This window comes from Panthera pardus, unplaced genomic scaffold (genome assembly GCF_024362965.1).
Source record: "Panthera pardus isolate Hobbes unplaced genomic scaffold, ASM2436296v1 HiC_scaffold_15, whole genome shotgun sequence".
Lineage (NCBI taxonomy): Eukaryota > Metazoa > Chordata > Mammalia > Carnivora > Felidae > Panthera > Panthera pardus.
In genome coordinates, this window is record NW_026526710.1 from 52,421,333 (window position 1) to 52,441,381 (window position 20,049).

The following is a 20,049-nucleotide window of genomic DNA, read 5'->3' on the forward strand; positions in this document are numbered from 1 at the left end:
TGAGATCCTCTCTGGTATCCAGTTCACCTCTATTCTTCCAACTTCAAAGGCGGGGAAGACTCAGTCTACTTATTTAACAACTTCTTTGCCTTCAGGGGTTCAAAAGCCCCAGCACACATAAGAAGCAGATGTGACCTTTCCTCTCTTGAGAACTACATACATCTCTTGAGTGGCAGGCTCTTCCCAGTTTTTGCTCCTGAATTCCTCTAGTACAGGCATAAATTGCTTGTTGTGCTTTGAACATTTGTGGCAACCTGTTGAGCAAGTCTACTGGTATCATTTTTCAAACAGCATTTGTTCACTTTGTGTCTGTGTTACATTTTGGTAATTTGTGCGATATTTCAATCTTTTGTATTATTATATTTGTTATGATGATCTTTGATCAGTGACTTTTAAAGTCTGAACCCATTGTTACTCCTTCCTCCCCGCACATTCTAGGTATATGGGGTCATATTTTACATTGTTTTATTCTGCGAATCCTTGACTGATTTTTATGGGTATGTTACCTTTATTGTTATTGTGTTTTTACTTCTCATATTTTTTACTTATTCTTTCCTTCCCAAAGAGTGTCCTTTAATATTTCTTGTAGGGCTGGTTTAATGGTCACGAACGCCTTTTGTTTTTGTCTATATGAGAAAGTCTTTTTCTCTCCTTCTATTCTGAATGATAGCCTTGCTGGTGAGAGTATTCTTGGCTGCACATTTTATCCTTTCAGCACTTTGAATATATGATGCCACTCCATACTGGTCTGCAAAGTTTCTGCTGAATAATCTGCATATAGCATTGTGGGGTTTTTCTTATATGGAACTGTTTTCTTTTCTCTTGCTGCTTTTAAAATATTTTCTTTATCGGGATGGCCAGGTGGCTCAGTTGGATAAGCGAACGACTCTTGATTTTGGTCAGGTCATGATCTCACGGTCATGAGATTGAGCCCCACGTCGGGCTCCATGCTGGCCGGGAAGCCTGCTTAAGATTTTTTCTCTTTCCTTCTCTGCCCCTTTCCTGCTCATGCTCTCTCTCTCTCTCTCTCTCTCTCAAAAAATTGTTTTTTCTTTATAACTACTTTTGCCATTTTCATTACTATGTGTCTTGGTGTGGATCTCCTTGGGTTGATTTCTGGGGGAGATCTCTGTGCTTCCTGGATCTGAATATCTGTTTCCTTCCCTAGACAAGGGAAGTTTTCAGCTACAATTTCTTCAAATAAATTTTCTCCTCCCTTTTCTCTCTCTCCTTCTTGTGGGATCTATAACATGAATGTTCTTACAACTTGATGGAGTCACTGAGTTCCCTAAGTCTATTCTCACTTTGCATAATTCTTTTTTATATCATTTGTTTAGCCTGATGGCTTTCCATTACTCTGTCTTCCAGGTCATTAATTAATTCCTCTGCTTCCTCTAGTCTATTCATTCCATTAAGTGCATTTTAAATTTCACTGTGTTCTTCATCTCTGATTCTTTTTTATCTTTGTATTAAGGGTCTCACTGATGTTCTTCACTCTTTTCTCAAGTCCAGTAAGTATCTTTATGACCATTACTTTAAATTCTCTATTAGGCATACTACTTATATCTGTTTCACTTTGGTCTCTTTCACTGGGGACATATTCCTCGGTCTCATTTTGTCTAACTCTGTACCTGTTTCTGTGTGTTAGGAAAGTCAGCTATGTCTCTTGCTCTTCAAAGTAATGGCATTATGAAGAAGCATTCCTGCAGTGCCCTACAGTACAGTGTCCCCTGTTCACCAGGACCTGGCGCTTCAGGTATGTTTCTTATATGCGTTGTGTGTGCTGTTGTGTCCTAGGTACCTTTTCCTTCAGTGCAGTCATCTGCAGAAGCTCTCTTGGCCTACTGTGGGCAGTGTTTGGTCTCCAGCCAGGGTAGAGGCGTGTTTTAACAAGGTATGCACCAGTCTGCTTGCAAAATGAGACCTGCTGCCACTGCTTCTCTGCCAAGTGTGCATGGGCAGGGCACTCAGACTTAACAAGGCACCCCTCAGCCTTCTGCAGGGCCTGCTGCAGCTGCTGTCATAGTCGCTGCTGCAGAGACAGAGGCCCTGCAAAATGCAGGGATGGGGAGATACAGTGCTGGTGAGGTTTGCACCAGTTTTGATGTTATTATTATAATTGTTATGAAACACACCTGCATAAGGCAGCAAACGATTAACGTATGTGTTCTGACTGTACCACTGGCTATTATTCCCCCATCTCTCTTCCTCTCCTCAGGCTTCTCTGTTCCGTGAGACACAACAATAATGAAATTAGACCAATCAGTAACCCTACAGTGAATGGCCTTTGGAGGTTCAAGTGAAAGGAAGAGTCGCATGACTCTCACTTTAAATCAAATGCTAGAAATGATTAAGCTTTGTGAGGAAGGCATGTTGAAAGCCAAGACAGGCCAAATGCTAGGCTTCTTGTGCCAAACAGCCCAGTCTTAAGTGCGAAGGAAATTAAAGAATGATAAGGAAGTAAAACAGCCTTATTGCTGATACAGAGAAAGTTTTAGTGATCTAGATAGAAGATCAAACCAGCCATCACATTCTCTTAAGGCAAAGTCTAATCCAGATCAAGACGTTAACTCTCTTTAATTCTATGGCTGACAGGTGAGGAAGCTGCAGAAGAAAAGTCTGAAGCTAGCAGAGGTTAGTTCATGAGGTCTGAGGAAAGAAGCTGTCTCTATAACATAAAAGTGCAAGGCAAAATAGCAAGTTATCCAGAAGATCTAGCTAAGATAATTAATGAAGGTGGTGGCTAAATAGCAGGTTTTCAATGTAGACCAAACATCCTTCTATTAGAAGAAGACACCACCTAGGACCTTCAAAGCCTCAAAGGACAGGCTTACTCTCTTTGAAAGGACTACTGTAGCTGGTGACTTGGTGGAAGCCAATGCTCACTGACCATTCTGAAAATCCTAGGGCCCTTAAGAATTATGCTAAATCATCTCTGCTTTGCTGTAAAAATAGAACAACAAAGCTTGGATGATAGTACATCTGCTAACAATATGGTTTATTGAATATTTTAACCCCATTGTTGAGACCAACTGTTCAGAAGAAAAGATTACTCTCAAAATATCACTGTTTATGGACAATGCACTTGGTCCATCTGATGGAGATGTACCATGAGATTAATGTTCTCATGCTTGCTAACACAACATCCATACTGCAACGCATGGATCAAGAAGTCATTTCAAGTTTTAATATTTAAGAAACTGAAACAGTCTGGAACTGTGCACCCGTGGGATCTCCTAGGATGCCTATGCTAGTGTCCAACTGCCAATGCAGTTGTTGCAGAAAGCCTTGCATCGGTTTTCTAGTGAGAGAATGGCCTTAAATGCACCCAAGGCCTTGGCACTGGAGACACTAGTTACCTGCTCAATATTCATTCTCCCTCTCTTTCTTAAACTCCAATTCTGTTTGAGGAGACAATGCTGAACAGGTAAACATACTCACTTCCTCAGATTCCCTTGCAACTATGGATAACTCTCTTCTAGCCAGTGGCTTCAAGAGATTCTGAGAAAACTACTGTTTTCCTGATAAAACGGGAGAGATTCTGCCAAAAGACAGTTTTAGTTGTTGCTTTGCTTTTTACTCTTTTTTTTCCTCTCTGGAACATAGACTGGAAGCTAGGAAGTAGAGCCCACATTCCCCAATGATGAGGATGAAAGCCATATCCAAAGGTGGGTGGAAGAAGCCAGAGGGAGACTTTATCATTGACTTTCTCAAACAGCTGCACCAGCCTAGTTCCAGATTTCTTGTTATGAAAAAAATAAACTCCTATTTAGTTTAGATGTTGTAAGGGGTCTCTGATACATGCAGCCAAATCGATTCTGACAAAGTTCTCACTTATGCCCAGTTGCTCCTAGCTTTTAGCAGCAATTTAAATCAGGAATGGCAAAGAGCCTGGGGAGGAAGGGAGCTGCATTTAGATTCCATGTTCCCTGAAAGCTCCTGACACAGAAATGTTGAGTGAAGTTGATCTTTAACATTCATTCATTTACTAGGCATACATTAAGTGCCAACTCTGTGCTAGTCACTGAAGCGAGTGCTGGAAACAAAATAAAAATCTCAACCCTGGCATTTCTTCATGAAAATTTCCTTTGTTGATACAGGCTGTTTTCTTACCTCACTCCCATGGTCCTAAGAAGTCACACAGGGGAAAGGTTTTGGTTTGGGGAGAGTACTATAATGCCACAGCGTCTTCCTACCGTTTTCAACATTATAGAAGGAAACAAACAGGTTAATTTCTAACTCAGAGCAGAGGCTCCTTCAGGTACCTTCAAGTGCATCATCCTCCAGGTCTGTCAGAGTTGGTGCATTAGGGAGTGAATACACAGAAGACTGGTTGAGTTGAGTCAGTTTTGAGATGCTGTTAATAACCATACTGCCCAGTGGAATGGTGTGCTCTAGGGAAACATTAGCAAAGAGAAAAAGCCTTGTTACTGTATCATCACAAGGACTTCTGCTTGAGTAATTTAAGCCCAACTGTTGTTTGATTCCAGGGCTGAGCAATCTGATGGAAAGGAAGGAAGAGGATCAGTGGACTATATGCCCCAGAGCAACAACCTTTCATGCAAAAAAAAAAAAAAAAGGGCAACGAACCATGGGTGAAGAGACCCCCATTCCACACATTGGAACAGAGTATTAAAGGAATTTACAAAGGGGACGCTCAAAAAGAACTCGGAAATCTGGGCTAGGGACCCTGTTTGAAGAGCAAAGGACCTAAAAAGGTTTTTGCTCTCTCTTTTCCTTGCATGAAGGGTTACTTCTCTTCCAAGCTTTCCACAATGGAAGATAGCTCTTTATGTGTCATTTTTCCTTACTCATTGCAGAGAACTTGGTGGCATTCTTGCCTGATTCTAGTCTTCTGTGATTAGGCTATAAATAAGAAACAGGCAAACACATATCTTCCTTAACAATTATACAGAATCCTCGTCATATAGGATACTAGACACTGGATGGCACACGAATACCTAGAAATCTGACTGCTGAAAAAACTGAAGGCAGTAAAACAGCTGGTATACAGACCACGGAAAGTCCAAGCAGGACAGACCAAGAGGTAAACCTCAGAAGCTGCCTCTGCTGTCTTCTCTGTTGTTGACTTTAGCTCTCCAGGAAAGGACGGAAATGGGGACAGAACTGGGGATTGCATAAAACGACTAAGATTAGGACAATTAAATTAGATATTAGAATAATTAACAGGGACTTGTTCATGAAAACTTCATGAAACTTTTCTCTGAGGGCACTTGTGAAGGGGCTAGTCTGTCTTCATGATGTGGGCAAGGGAAAATCTGTCCGTCGGTCTAGTCTCTGTCCATTCTCTCTCTTACTCCAGACTGCAAAGGCCATGGCCATGCTACAAAGAAGGGCTCTGATGCTGGTGACAAGAATGGTTTCAGGCCAATGGAGGAAATAATTTGAAGCTAAAAGTTCATGTTAACTGCTCAATAATAAGCTATAAAAAGTGCCTCTGGTCAGGTGAGAGAGAGAGAGAGAGGGGACTTTGAGAATCACCAAAAGGAACTCAGGAGGTGGAGGAAACGAAGGAGAGAATTCAGGTCTGCAGATCTGCTGTGCAATAAAAATTCTGCATTCTTAGTGACAGCACGGGGAGGTGCAGGATGCTTCCTGAGGATGAAAGTAGATATGGGGAGGTGGTTGGAGTCCAGAGGCAATAAAGGCCTCTTCTGGCCAGGAAAGTCTGTGGAAGGAATGGCTAGAACGGGGTTTCCTGGCTTATGAAATTTTATAGGAGTCGTCACTTAATGTGCGTCATCGCCTTTCATGTGTACGTAGTATCTGTACTACTAAGTTATGAGTTCCTACATCTACAACACGAATGTCTGTCCTAGACACATTTAATACTTAGGATGACAACTAGAGAAGTAAGGTGGTTGGTAACTTATGCTGGGGAGATGTGGAGAGAAGTTTAAGATCTGGTGTGAGGGACATAGCTCTTGAGATCATTGCCAATCTGGGAATGAAGGAAATTGCCCCTCTTATTTCATCTTTTTTTTTTTTTTTTTGAGAGGGAAGAAGGAGGGAGAGAATCTTAAGTAACGTGCTGAGATCATTACCTGAGCTGGGATTTGAAGTTGGACATTTAACCGACTGAGCCACCCATGTGCCCCAGGGAGTTGCCCATCTTAGGACCATCAGTGGCTGTTCCTTCCCTCACTCTGGAGGAGACTGCTCTGAGGTGCAGCCTTCAGAGACCTTAAGTTTGAAGTAGTACAAGAATTTTGTGTAGTGATTAATGTTTTTCACCTGCTCGTACCAAAAGGAAGCCTCTAGATTGAGTTTCCAGTTAAGTACCAGCTAGACTCTGGCATAGTGGGTGGTGGGTGAAACGATGATATGTATTGGCTTTGGGAGAGAATCCTAGATTCTGGACATCACACTTACAGAGAACTCCCGAAAACTATCGAGATACCCAATCTCTCAGCCAGGGAAATGTTACCCTATAGCAAGAAGGTTGTCTCACCATCCAGCTTTACACTCCATGTCATGTGGAAGCCGTTGGTCATCAGGTAAAAATTCTTCACATCCTCAGGTAGCATGCAGTTATTTTTCTAGAATCACAAAGCAGCTGAGTGTTAGGGCAGAAAAAAGGCACAAGGCTATGCCCCAAAGCAAATGGGGATACTACTTACCATGTTTCAGATACCCCAAATAGGAAGATTCTGATAATTATCTACAAACTCGATTACTGAGTTCAAGATGGCAACACCAGAGGCCCTGAACTCACCTTCTCCCACAGACACACCAAACCCACAGCTACTTATTGAACAACTTCCTCTGAAAGAAAATCAAAAATTGACTTAGCAACTCCTACACACTGGGTGAATGAGAAAAACCCCACATGGAAATGCGTAAGAGGCTGAGACACAATTCACCATAAACCCCGTCACTGGTGCAGCAACACACAATCAGGAGAGAACCCCATCTTCCCTCTAAAGAGTGACAGGTTTGAACTCCGTATCTGGCACACCAACTTTTAAGGTCTGCACGTGAGAGGTGAACTCCCCAACATCTAGCTTTGTAAGCCAAAGGGCTTGCTCCACAAGACCCACAAGGCTACAGAAACTGAGAAATAGTTGTCCAAGGGCTCATGCATGCGGGTTTACCAACCCAGGGCCTAGCGCAGAGGCAGTTGACTGAAAAGTACCCAGACTTCCAGTCTTTCTGTGTAAGAGGCTTATTTGCTTATCTGACAGCATCAGCCTGAGTGGCAGTTACCTAATTTAGCACACATCTAGGGGCTGACAAAAATACTCTCTAGAGAATGGGGTGGCTGGCTGTCACCATCTTCATGTTCTCTGCCTTGCTCCAGGTCAGTAGTATCTCCCAGAAAGAGCTTATGCATCCAACTGATGCAGTGGCTTTTGCACTGACTGCCCAAGGGACACATCCCTTGATTACTGGGCTCTGGTGGCCAAGGGGGTTAGGTTTCCAGGTCTCACAGGACCGCAACAAAGAAACCGTTCTGAATCGGCTATCCCACCATGGTACAGTATAGAGACAGCACACTGAAAAGCCCAGTCTTTCCATGAAAGACGCCGATTTGTCGATCTCCAAAAACCGTGGCCTAAGGGTCTCTCCTCTGCACAGACTTGGGAGGCCAGCGGGCACCATGTTCGCATGCACTACCCCTCTGCCATGCTCCAGGTCACCAGTGTCTCTGTGAAAGCACCTATGTCTATGTATGGCACCCCAGCTATTTTGGCTGTTGCCCAAAGGACACAGTACTCAATAGCCTGGCTCTGGTAGCCAGCAGGGCTTGTGCTAATGGGTTCAATGGGATGGTAAGCAAACAGTTTATGACTGGCTATCCACCCGGGGCGCAGTGTAGAGGGAAAAGAGAAAAACAGCCAGTTTATACTCTTTCCCTGAAGGATGTATACAGTTGACCCTTAACACAGGTTTCAAATGTGCAGGTCCACGTATATAGACTCTTTTCCCCGATACAGTACTGTAAATGTATTTTCTAATTTCTTAAATAAGATTTTTTTTTCTTTAGCTTTATTGTAGGAATACGGTGTATAATACATAAAACACAAAAATATATGTTAATTGACTGTATGTTTTCAGTAAGGCTTCTTCTCAACAGTTTTGGGGAGTCAAGTTATATGTAGATTTTCCACTTTGCAGATGGGTTGGTACTCTTAACCCCTTCATTGTTCAAGGGTCAACTGTATTTACATACTTTAAAAGTTGCTGCCTGAGGGCCCAGCTTCCAATCAGCTTTATCTAGGTGTTGAGAGAGATCCTCCCCTTTGGAACACTACAAGTCTGGGCAAACCCACTGGGAGTTATTAAGGACAAAGAAGCCTGCCTACACAATCACATCAGGTTTGCGAGACAACAAAGAACAAGGGCACAGTAGAACAACAAAGTTCATCTCCTACATTAGACCTTGCCTTTAAGACTGGAAGAGGTGGCTGTTTTACCTAATCACAGAAACCAAGGAAGAAAAAAAGAAGAGAGGAATAATACATTCCAAACAAAAGAACATAAGACCTCAGAAAGACCATAATGAAATGGAGATAAGCAATTTACCTAACAGTTCAAAATAACACTCATAAATATGTTCACTTTGAGCTCAAAAGAGGAATGCATGAACAAAGTGAAAATTTCAACAGAGTTGTACAATATAAAAGTAACACATGATGGGGCGCCTGGGTGGCTCAGTCGGTTAAGCATCCGACTTCGGCTCGGGTCATGATCTCACAGTTCATGGGTTCGAGCCCCACTTTGGGCTCTGTGTTGACAGCTCAGAGCTTGGAACCTGTTTCAGATTCTGTGTCTTCCTCTCTCTCTGCCCCTCCCCCACTCGCGCTCTGTCTCCCTCTGTCTCAAAAATAAACATTAAAAAAAAAAATTAGAAAAAAAAAGTAACACATGAAAGTCACAGAGCTGAGGAATACAATGACTGAACCAAAAAATACACTAGTGAGGTTCCACGCCAGACTAAGTGAAGTGCAAGAAGGGACAGTGAGCTCAAAGACAGAGTAGTGGAACTCATTTAATCAGAGCAGCAAAAGGTGGGGGGGTGGGGGGGGAGAAAGAAAGAAAGAAAAAAAAACACTTAGAAGAGTGAAGATACCTTAAAGGACTTATGAAAGAACACAGAGCAGACTAGTATTAGACAAAAGGGTCCTGGAAGGAGGAGAGAGAGAATGCGGAAGAAAAATTACTTGAAGAAATAATGGCTGAAAACTTCTCCAACCTGGAGAAGGAAACAGACATCATAAATCCAGGAAGTGCAGAGTTCCAAATAAGTTGAATCCAGAGCCCCACCCCAAGACAAATAATTGTCTAAGGAAAAGCAGCATCTTAAAGGTAGCAAGAGAAGGGGCACCTGGGTAGCTCAGTTGGTTAAGCTTCTGACTTTAGCTCAGGTCATGATCTCATCATGGTTCATGGTTTGAGCCCTGTGTTGGGCTCTCTGCTATGAGCACAGAGCCTGCTTCAGATCTTCTGTCCCCCTCTTTCTCTGCCCCTCCCTTGCTGGGGCAAAAAAAAAAAAAAAAAAAAAGGCACCAAGAGAAAAATAAGTTTTTAACATACAAGGGAACCCTACAAAAGACTATGAGATTTTCTCAGCAAAAACTTTGCAGGCCAGAATGGAATGGCACAATACATTCTAAGTGCTGAAAGAAAGAAACTGCCTACCAAGAATACTCTATCCAGCAAAACTATTCTTCAGAATTTAAGTAGAGATAAAAAATTTTCCAGACTAGCAAAAGCTATAGGCATTCACCACCACTACACTGGCCTTACAAGAAACATTAAAGAGATGAGGTGCCTGGGTGGCTCAATCAGTTGAGCGTCCGACTTCAGCTCAGGTCACGATCTCACAGTTTGTGAGTTCAAGCCCCGTTGTCGGGTTCTTTGCTGACAGCTTGGAGTCTAGAGCCTGTTTCAGATTCTGTGTCTCCCTCTCTCTCTGCCCCTCTCCCACTCATGCTGTGTCTCTCGCTCAAAAATAAATAAACATTAAAAAAAAAAAAGAAATTTTAAAGAGACATCCTTAAGTGGAAAAGCCACAATGAGAAGTATGAAAGAAAAAAAATCTCACTGGTATCAGCAACCATATACTGAAGATAGTACATCAACTACTTATAAAGCTAGTATGAAGGTTAAAAAGCAACAGTAGTAAAAGCAACTATATCTACAATAACTAAAGGATAAACAAAATATTGTGAAATATGACATAAAAAATATACAACGTGGGGGGGATTGTAAAGATGCCATGCTTGTAGAATGTGTTTGAATTTAAGTAACCATCAACTTAAAACAGACTGCTAGATACAGAGGGTATTAAACAGGAGCCTCACGATAACCACAAACTAAAAACCTTTGATATATAAAAAATAAAGAGATAGAAATCCAAACATAATACTGAAGAAAATCATCATATCACAAGAACAGGAAAGGAACAAAATAGAATTATAAAACAATCAGAAAAGTGTGGCAATAAGTAAATACCTATCAACAATTACTGTAGAGGAACTTGGGAAGATACTGGAGTAGGAGGACCCTGAGCTCACCCTTCCCACGTTTACAACTAGGTATCATCCACATGTAGGTCATTAAACTAGAGAGCAATTCAAAGGCTGGCAGAACAAACTCCAAAACAAAAAAAGCTGCATCTAAAGGTTAGGAAGGTGAGATAGGCAAGGGATGTTGACCTCAAGGGAGAGGGAGCCGTGGGCCCTTGTACCAGGGAGCTCATACGGGAAGACAAATCCTCTTAACATTTATTTGTCTTTGAAAACCAGAGAGGCTGAATTGTGTGAGTTTGTATAACCAGCAGGACTTGGACCCTGGAGCTTTAGAAATCAGCTGACTCAGCATTGGGGGAGCGGAGACACAAAGGCAAGTGACAGCTGGGTTCCTGCCCTTAAAGACACAGCAGCCAGCACAGAGAGGCAATATAAAGACAGCAGTTTATGCAACACCAGGGGAAAATGGGAGACATATCTGTTCATAGGAATTTCAGAGTGCGTTGGGGGACTTCTCTGAAAACGAGGGAACTGGCAGGTGCCATTTTTCTCCCCCTTTCCCCAGCATAAACACAGGGCCATCTGTGGGAGGCAGGGCTGCACAGACACGAGCTACACACAAGCTACCTAACCTGCAAGCAGTGCACCATGCCAATGAGTTCTCCTGAGGACTTGCCCACTCTAAGCCTGCTACCCTTGGCCCTGTGCTCAGGGCAAAGTTTGTAAAACTTGTGCATGCCCCACCAAGCTGCTGGGTTCACAGCTGCCACCATACACCCCACCCAGTTCTGCACACCCCCAGCTGTTGTCACTCACCAGGTGAGTGTCACTCACCAGGCTGCACCCAGCCATCCTCAGGCACTGCGCCCAGCTTCAGGCCCCATGCTGACCAGGCATGCAGGTCCTAGCTGCCACAGTGCTTGTACAAGTCTGGCGTAAAACTAGTGGCCCAGCGCAAACTTTGGTAACACCACAGTGACCCCAGCACAGCCCACAACAGGCAGAGAGTCAGTGTAGATGACTGTACTATAAGGAAAAGTGATGAAGACACAACAGCAGGAGATAAGCAACACACATAAGAAGCTCTCTTGAAGTGCCAAGATCAGATGAACAGCACACAGAACACTGCAGGACACTCCAGGACCTCTTCTTCATAAAGTCACTACTTTCAAAAGCAGAAGACATAGCTGACCTTCTTAATATACAGAAACAGACACAGAAAAGCAGATAAAATGAGGAGAAAGAGAAATGTAATCCAAATGAAAGAACAACACAAGGCCATGGCCAGAGATCTAAGTGAAATAGATAAGTATCATTCTGTGATATAGTGAAATAGATATAAGTATCAGAGAATTTAAAGCAATGATCATAAGGATTCTCACTGGACTTGGGAAAAGAGTGGAGGATATAAGCGAGACCCTTAACACAGAGATAAGGAACAACATTGCAGAGATAAAGGGCTCAATAAACAAAATGAGAAATATACTTGACAAATGAACAGCAGGCTGGAAGAAGCAGAGAAATAAATTAATGACTGAGGACACAGAGTAATGAAAAGTAACCTGAACAAATGAGAAAAAAACGCAAAACAAGAACAGAGAGCTCTGTGACTCAATCACAAGTAATAACATTAGTATTACAGGAGTCCTTGAAGAAGACAGAAAAAGGGGAAGAGAATTTTTTTGAAGAAATAACATCTAAAAACTTCCCTAATCTGGGGAAGGAAACAAATATCCAGATCCAGGAGGCAGAGAAAACCCCCATCAAGATCAACAAAAACAGTTACCCAACAAGACATAATTAAATTAGCAAAATATAGTGATAAAGAAAAAAAAAAGCGTATTAGTCCACAAAAGACAGTTAACATATAAGGGAAAACACATAAGTCTAGGAGGGAAGTTTTCAGCAGAAACTTTCTAAGAAGGAAAGGACTGGCATTGGAAGTGCTGAATAGGAAAAATCTGCAGCCAAGAATAGTCGGTCCAGTGAGGCTATTATTCAGAATAGAAGCATAGTTTCCCAGACAAATAAAAACTAAAGGAGTTCATGACCACCAAACCAGCCCTGCAAGAAATATTAAAGGGGACTCTTTGAGTGGAAAGGAGAGACCAAAGTGACAGTATAAAGGTAGAAAACACAGCAGTAAAAATGAATATTGCTATAAAAAAAAATCATTCAAGGAATTCACAAGATAAAAGGATGTAAAATACAATGACACATACCTAAAACATGGGGAGGAGAAGAGTAAAGAATGGGTTCAAACGTAAACAACCATCAACTTAATATACACTGGTATATGCAGAAGAGGTTACATATAAACCTAATGGTAACCCTGTATCAAAGCACAAAGACAAAGAATGCAAAGCACAAAAAGAAAGATATCCAAATATATCAGTAAAGAAAATGAACAAAACACAAAAGAAAGACAAGGATCAGGAAAATCTTCAGAAACCACAAAACAAGTAAGGGGATAATCCAATAAGAAGCTAAAACAGTTGCAAATATGCATCCACTACTGGAACACACAGTTAAGAACAAACATAAAGGAACAAATCAATAATAATACAACAATTGTAGAGGATTTTAACACCCTACTTACATCAATGGACAGATCATCTAAACAGAAAATCAACAAGGAAACAATGGCTTTGAATGACACTCTAGAACAGATGGATTCAGCACATATAGTCAGAACATTCCATCACAAAACAGCAGAAAACACATACTTTTCAAATGCACATGGATCATTCTCCAGAATAGATCACATATTAGTCCACAAAACGACCTCAACAAATTCAAGAAGATCAAAATCATACGATGCATATTTTCTGACCACAACGCTATGAATACAGAGGTCAATCACAAAAAAAAAAAAAAAAAAAAAAGGAAAGACCACAGATATATGTAGGTTAAAAACATGCTACTAAACAACGAATGGGTCAACAAAGAAATCAAGAAGAAATGAAAAAATACATGGAAATAAATGAAAATGAAACCACAACAGTCCAAAACCCCTGGATGCAGCAAAAGCAATTCCAAGAGGGAAGTTTATAGCAATACAGGTCTACCTCATGAGGCAAGAAAAATCCCAAATAAACACCCTAACCCTACACCTAAAGGAACTAGAAAAAGAACAAACAAAACCTAAAACCAGCAGAAGGAAGGAAATAATAAAGACTAGAGAAGAAATAAATGATATAGAAATTAAAAATAACAATAGAACAAAGAAACCAGGAGCTGTTTCTTTGAAAAAAATCAATATAATTGACAAACCCATCAAAAAAGAAAGACTCAAATAAATAAAATCACAAATGAGAGAAGAGAAATTAACAACCCAATCATAATAGAATATTATGAAAAAGTATATGCCAACAAACTGGACAACCCAGAAGAAATGGATAATCTTCTAGAAACACATAAACTATCAAAACTAACATGGGAAGGAACAGAAAATTTAAACAGACCAATAACTAGCAAAGCAATTGAATCGGTAATCAAAAAAATTTCCAATAATCAAAAGTCCAGGACCAGAGGGCTTCACAGTGAATTCTACCAAACATTTAAAACATTTAAAGAACAGTTAATACCTATTCTATTCAAACCATACCAAAAAACAGAAAAGAAAGAAAACTTCCAAATTCATTCTCAAAGCCAACATTACCCTCATATCAAAACCAAATAAAGACATCACTAAAAAAAAGAACTACAGGTCAACATCCCTGATGAACATAGATGCAAAAATCCTCAATAAAATACTAGCAAACCAAATCCAACAAAATATTAAAAAAAAAAAAAAAGTGAGGGGCGCCTGGGTAGCTCAGTTGGTTGAGCGTCTGACTTCGGCTCAGGTCATGATCTCACAGCTTGTGAGTTCGAGCCCTGAATCAGGCTCTGTGCTGACAGCTCGGAGCCTGGAGCCTGCTTCAGATTCTGTGCCTCCCTCTCTCTCTGCCCCAACCCACTCGCATTCTGTCTCTCTCTCAAAAATAAACACTAAAAAGAATTTAAAAAAAAAAAGTGATACACCATCTCAAATAAGATTTAACCTGGGCTAAAAAGGTGGTTCAATATTTGCACATCAATTAACCTGATGTATCAGTCAGAGAAAGGATAAGAACCATATGGTCATTTCAAAAGACACAGAAAAAGTATTTGACAAAGTAAAACATCCAATCATATGATAAAAACACTCAACAAAGCAGATTTAGAGGGAACATACCTCAATATAATAAAGGGCATATATGAAAACTCCACAGCTAACATCATCCTTAATGGGAAAACTGAGAGCTTTCCCCCTAAGGTCAGGAACAAGACAAGATGTCCACTCTCACCACTTTTATTCAGCATAGTACTGGAAGTCCTAGCCACAGCAATCAGACAACAAAAATAAATAAAGGTCATCCAAATTGGTAAGGAAGAAGTAAAACTTTCACTATTTGCAGATAACATGATACTCCATAGAGAAAACCTGAAAGACTCCATCAAAAAACTGCTAGAACTCATAAATGAATTCAATAAAGTCACAGTATACAAAATCAACACATAGAATTCTGTTGCATTTCTGTATACCAATAATGAAGCAGCAGAAAGAGAAATTAAGAAAACAATCCTATTTCCAATTGCACCAAAAAACAGCAAGATACTGAAGAGTAAACCTAACCAATGAAGTGAAAGACCTGTACTCTGAAAACTAAAAACGCCGATGAAAGAAACTGCAGGCAACACAAAGAAATGGAAAAAGATTCCATGCTCACAGATTGGAGGAACAAATATCGTTAATACCTGTATCACCCCGAACAATCTACACATTTAATGCAATCCCTATCAAAATACCAGCAGCATTTTTCACAGAACTAGAACAAACAATCCTAAGATTTGAACATATCTACAAAAGGCCCCGAATAGCCAAAACAATCCTGAAAAAGAAAAAGCAAACTTGGAGGCATCATAATTCCAGACCTCAAGTGTTATTATTACAAAGCTGTAGGGTTCAAAACAGCATGGTAGTGTTATGGAAATAGACACATAGATCAATAGAACAGAAAATCCAGAAATAAATCTACAACTATACAGTCAATAAATCTTCAACAAAGCAGGAAAAAATATCCAATGAGAAAAAGTCTCTTCAACAAATGGTGATGGGAAAATTGGACAGCAACATGTGAAAGGAAAAAAAAAAAACAAAACTGGACCACTTTCTTACACCATACACAAAAACAAATTCAAAATGGATTAAAGACCTAAAAGTGAGATCTGAAACCATAAAAAAAAAATCTTAGAAGAGAACAAAGGCAGTAATCTCTCTGACATAGGCCATAGCAACTTTTATTGTCTCCCGAGGCAAGGGAAATAAAAACAAAAACAAATTATTGGGACTGCATCAGAGTAAAAAGCATCTGCACAGCAAAGGAAACAATCAACAAAACTAAAAGGCTACCTACAGAATGGGAGAAAATATTTGCAAATGATATATTCCATAATGGGTTAGTATCCCTAATATATAAAGAATTTATAAAACTTAACACCCAAAAAACACTACAAGGAGATCGGCGCCTCAGTGGCTTCCTCATTTCAGCTCAGGTCTTCATCTCAGGGTCATGAGTTCAAGCCCCACGTTGGGCTGTGTGCCGGGCATGAAGCCTACTTTCAAAACAAACAAACAAACAAAAGAAACCCAAAAAAACCCCACAAGGACATATCACCTTATAAGCGTCAGAATAGCTAAAATCAACAACACAAGAAACAAGAAGTGTTGGCGAGGAAAAAGGAACCCTTGTGCACTTAGGAATGCAAACCGGTACAGCCACTGTGGACTGTGGAAAATAGTATGGATGTTCCTCAAAAAGCTAAAACAGAACTAACCTACAATCTAGCAATCATACTGCTGCACATTTACCTAAAGAATACAAAAACACTAACTCAAAGGGATACATGCACCCCTATGTTTAAAGCAGCATTATTTATAATAGCTAAGACATAGCAGCCCCAGGTGTCCATCGGTTGATGAATGGATAAAGATGTAGTGTACAGTAATATTATTCAGCCATAAAAAAGCACAAAATCTTTCCATATGCAACAACATGAGTAGAGTTAGAGAACAGAGAGTATCATGCTAAGCCAAATGAGTCCAAGAAAGACAAATACCATATGATTTCACTTGTATGTGGAATTTAACAAACAAAACAAATGAGCAAAGGGGGGGAAAAAAGAGACAAATCAAGAAAAAGATTCTTATTTATAGAACAAACTGATGGTTACCAGAGGGGAGGGAGATGGGATGATGGGTTAAACAGGTGATGAGGATTAAGGAGTGCACCTGTGATGAACAATGGGTGATGTATGGAATTGTTCAACCACTACATTATACACTTGAAACTAATGTAACACCGCATGTTAACTAACTGGAATTAAAACCTTTACAAAATAATTACTTTAAATATAAATGAACTAAATGTTTCAAGTAAAAGACACGGTAGCTGAAAGGATTAAAAAAAAAAAAAAAAAAAAGACTCATGTATATGCTGCTTACATGAGACTTATTTCAGACCTAAGGACACCCACAGGCTGAAAGTGAAGGGATGGGAAAAGATATTCCAAATCAATGGAAGTGAAAATAAAAGTTGAGGTAGCAATACTTGTATGAGAGAAAACAGACTTTAAAACAGACTGGAAAAAGAGACAAAGAAGGATTACGTAATGATAAAAGGGTCAATACAACATGAAGATCTAACAATCATAAATACCTATGTGCCCAGAATAGGAGCAACTAAACATGTCAAGCAAATATTAACACAGCTAAAAGGAAAAATGGACAAAAATACAGTTATATTAGGGGTTTTAACACCCACATATATCAGTGGATACATCATCCAGACAGAAAATCAATAAAACAGTGGCCTTCAATGACACATTAGACCCGATTGATTTAATAGATATATATACAGAACATTCCATCTAAAAACAGGAGAATACACATTCTTTTCAATGCATATGGACCATTCTTCAGGACAGATCACATGTTAAGCCATGAAACAAATCTCAGTAAATTTAGGAAGACTGAAATCCTATTGAGCATCTTTTCAAACAACTGTGGTATGAAACTAGTAATAGTAAGGAAAAAAAAAACTGGAAAAAAACCCCCACAAACATGAGGAAGGCTAAACAACAAGCTACTAAACAACCAATGGGTCAATAAAGAACTCAAAGAGGAAATAAAAAAATACTGTGACTAATAAAAATGAATACACAACATTCCAAAATATATGATGTAGCTAAAGTTGCTCTTAGAAGGCAGTTTATAGTGATATAGACCTAACTCAGGAAACAGGAAAAAAATCTCTAATAAACAGTCTAACTTTACACCTAAAGGAACTAGAATAAGCAGAACAAATGAAGGCCAAAGTTAGTAGAAGGAAGGAAATAATGAAGATCAAAGCTGAAATTAATGAAATAGGCTAAAAAGAAAAAAAATAAAAAAGATAAATGAAACTAAGACCTAATTCTTTGAAAAGATAAATAAAATTGATAAACTTTTAGTGAGACTCATCAAGAAAAAAGAGAGAGGGCTCAAATAAAAACAACAATGCAAAAAATTACAACTGACACCACAGAAATGCAAAGGATTATAAAATACTGCTACAAAAAATTATATGCCCGCATATTGGACAATCTAGAAGAAATGGATATATTCCTAGGAACATACAATCTTCCTAGACTGAATCAGGAAGACTGAAAATCTAAACAGTTACTACCAATAAAATTGAATCAGTAACAAAAATCCTCACCATAAACAAAAATCCCAGACCAGATGGCTTTGCAGGTGAATGAGAACACTTAAAGAAGAGTTAATACTTAATACCTATCCTTCTCAAACTATTCCAAAAACATGAAAAAGAACACTTCCTAACTCATTCTACAAGACCCTGACACCTAAATCATATAAAATCCCTGATGAACATAGATGCAAAAATCCTTGACAAAATATAAGCAAACTGAATTCAATTATATATTTAAAGGATCATATACCACGATCGTGTAAAGGATCATATACTACCATCATATAGAATTTACTCCAGGGATGAAAGGATAGTTTGGTATCCATAAATCAACCAATGAGTTATATATACCACATTAACAAAATGAAGGATAAAACTCATATGATCATCTCAATATTTGCAGAAGCAGCCCTTGACATAATTCAATATTCATTTATGATACAAATTCTCAATGAAATGGCCATATATAACAAATGCACAGCAAATATCATACTAAGCAGGAAAAAGCTGAAAGCTTTTCTTCTAAACTCAGGAATGAGACAAGAATTCCAATTCTTGCCACTTTTATTCAACATAATTCTTGAAATCTGACAATAAAAGAAATAAAAAGCATCTAAATTGGTAAGAACTAAGTAAAACTGAACTATTTGCAAATGACATGATACTCCATACAAAACCCCAAAGACTGCACCTAAAAAACTATTAGAAACAATTAATTCAGTAAGGTTACAAAATACAAAATTAACAAAAAGAAATGTGTTGTTTTTCTATACACTACTACCAATCTATCAGAAAGAGAAATTGAGAAAACAAACCCATCTACAATTATGTCAAAAAGAATACCTAAAAATAAATTTAACAAAGGAGGTGAAAGATCTGTACTCTGAAAACTATGTAACACTGATTTAAAAAACTGAAGATGACACAAATTAATGGAAAGACATACCAGGCTAACAGATTAGAAGAATTAATATTTATTGTTAAAATGTCCATACTACCCAAAGAAACCTACAGATTCAGTGCAATCTCTATAAAAACACCAATGGCGTTTTACAGGACTAAAACAAACAATCCTAAAATTTGTATGGAACCACAAAAGACCCCAAAGAGCCACAGCAATCTTGAGAAATAACAAAGTTGGAGGTATCACACTCCTTGATTTCAAACTATGCTACAAAGCTACAGTAATCAAAACAACATTGTACAGTCAAGAAACACACATATAGACCAACAGAACAGAACAGAGAGCCCAGAAATAGACCAATTCCTGTTTGGTCAATTAATCTACAACAAAGGAGGCAAGAATGTACAATGGGGAAAAGACAGTCTCTTCAATAAATGGTGTTGGGAAAACTAAAACTGAACCACTTTCTTACACCATACAAAAAATTTACCTCAAAATGGATTAAAGACTTAAATATAAGACCTGAAGCCATAAAACTCCTAAAAGAAAACACATGTAGTAAACTCTTGGACATCGTTCTCAGCCATAATTTTTTGGATCTGTCTCCTCAGGCAAGAGCAGAAAGAGCAAAAATAAACAAGACTCCATCAAACTAAAAAGCATTTGCACAACAAGGGAAAACATCAGCAAAAAAAGGCAACATACTGACTAGGAGATAATATTTGCATAGGATACATCTAAAAAGGGGTTAATATCCAAAATCTATTAAAAAAAATTCACACAATAAACACCAAAACCTCCCAAATAATCCAATTAAAAATGGGCAGAAGACCTAAATAGACATTTCTCCAAAGTAGACATACAGATGGCCAAC

The 20,049-nt window shown here is 39.2% G+C and overlaps 1 protein-coding gene across 4 annotated transcripts in view; it reads right to left on the reverse strand.

Moving 5' to 3' along the window:
• TPGS2 (tubulin polyglutamylase complex subunit 2) overlaps positions 1–20,049 on the reverse strand; it is a 68,576-nt gene that overhangs the window by 15,121 nt on the left and 33,406 nt on the right. For 3 of the 4 annotated variants that reach the window (XM_019465370.2, XM_019465371.2, XM_019465372.2), the window contains 2 exons: positions 6,473–6,560; positions 4,266–4,394 (listed from right to left, as the gene is read on the reverse strand). In XM_019465370.2, coding sequence (XP_019320915.1) covers positions 4,266–4,394; positions 6,473–6,548 — 205 coding nt within the window. In that variant the 5' untranslated portion in view covers positions 6,549–6,560. The remainder of the gene's footprint in view (positions 1–4,265; positions 4,395–6,472; positions 6,561–20,049) is intronic. The other variant, XM_019465369.2, reaches the window with a different exon arrangement.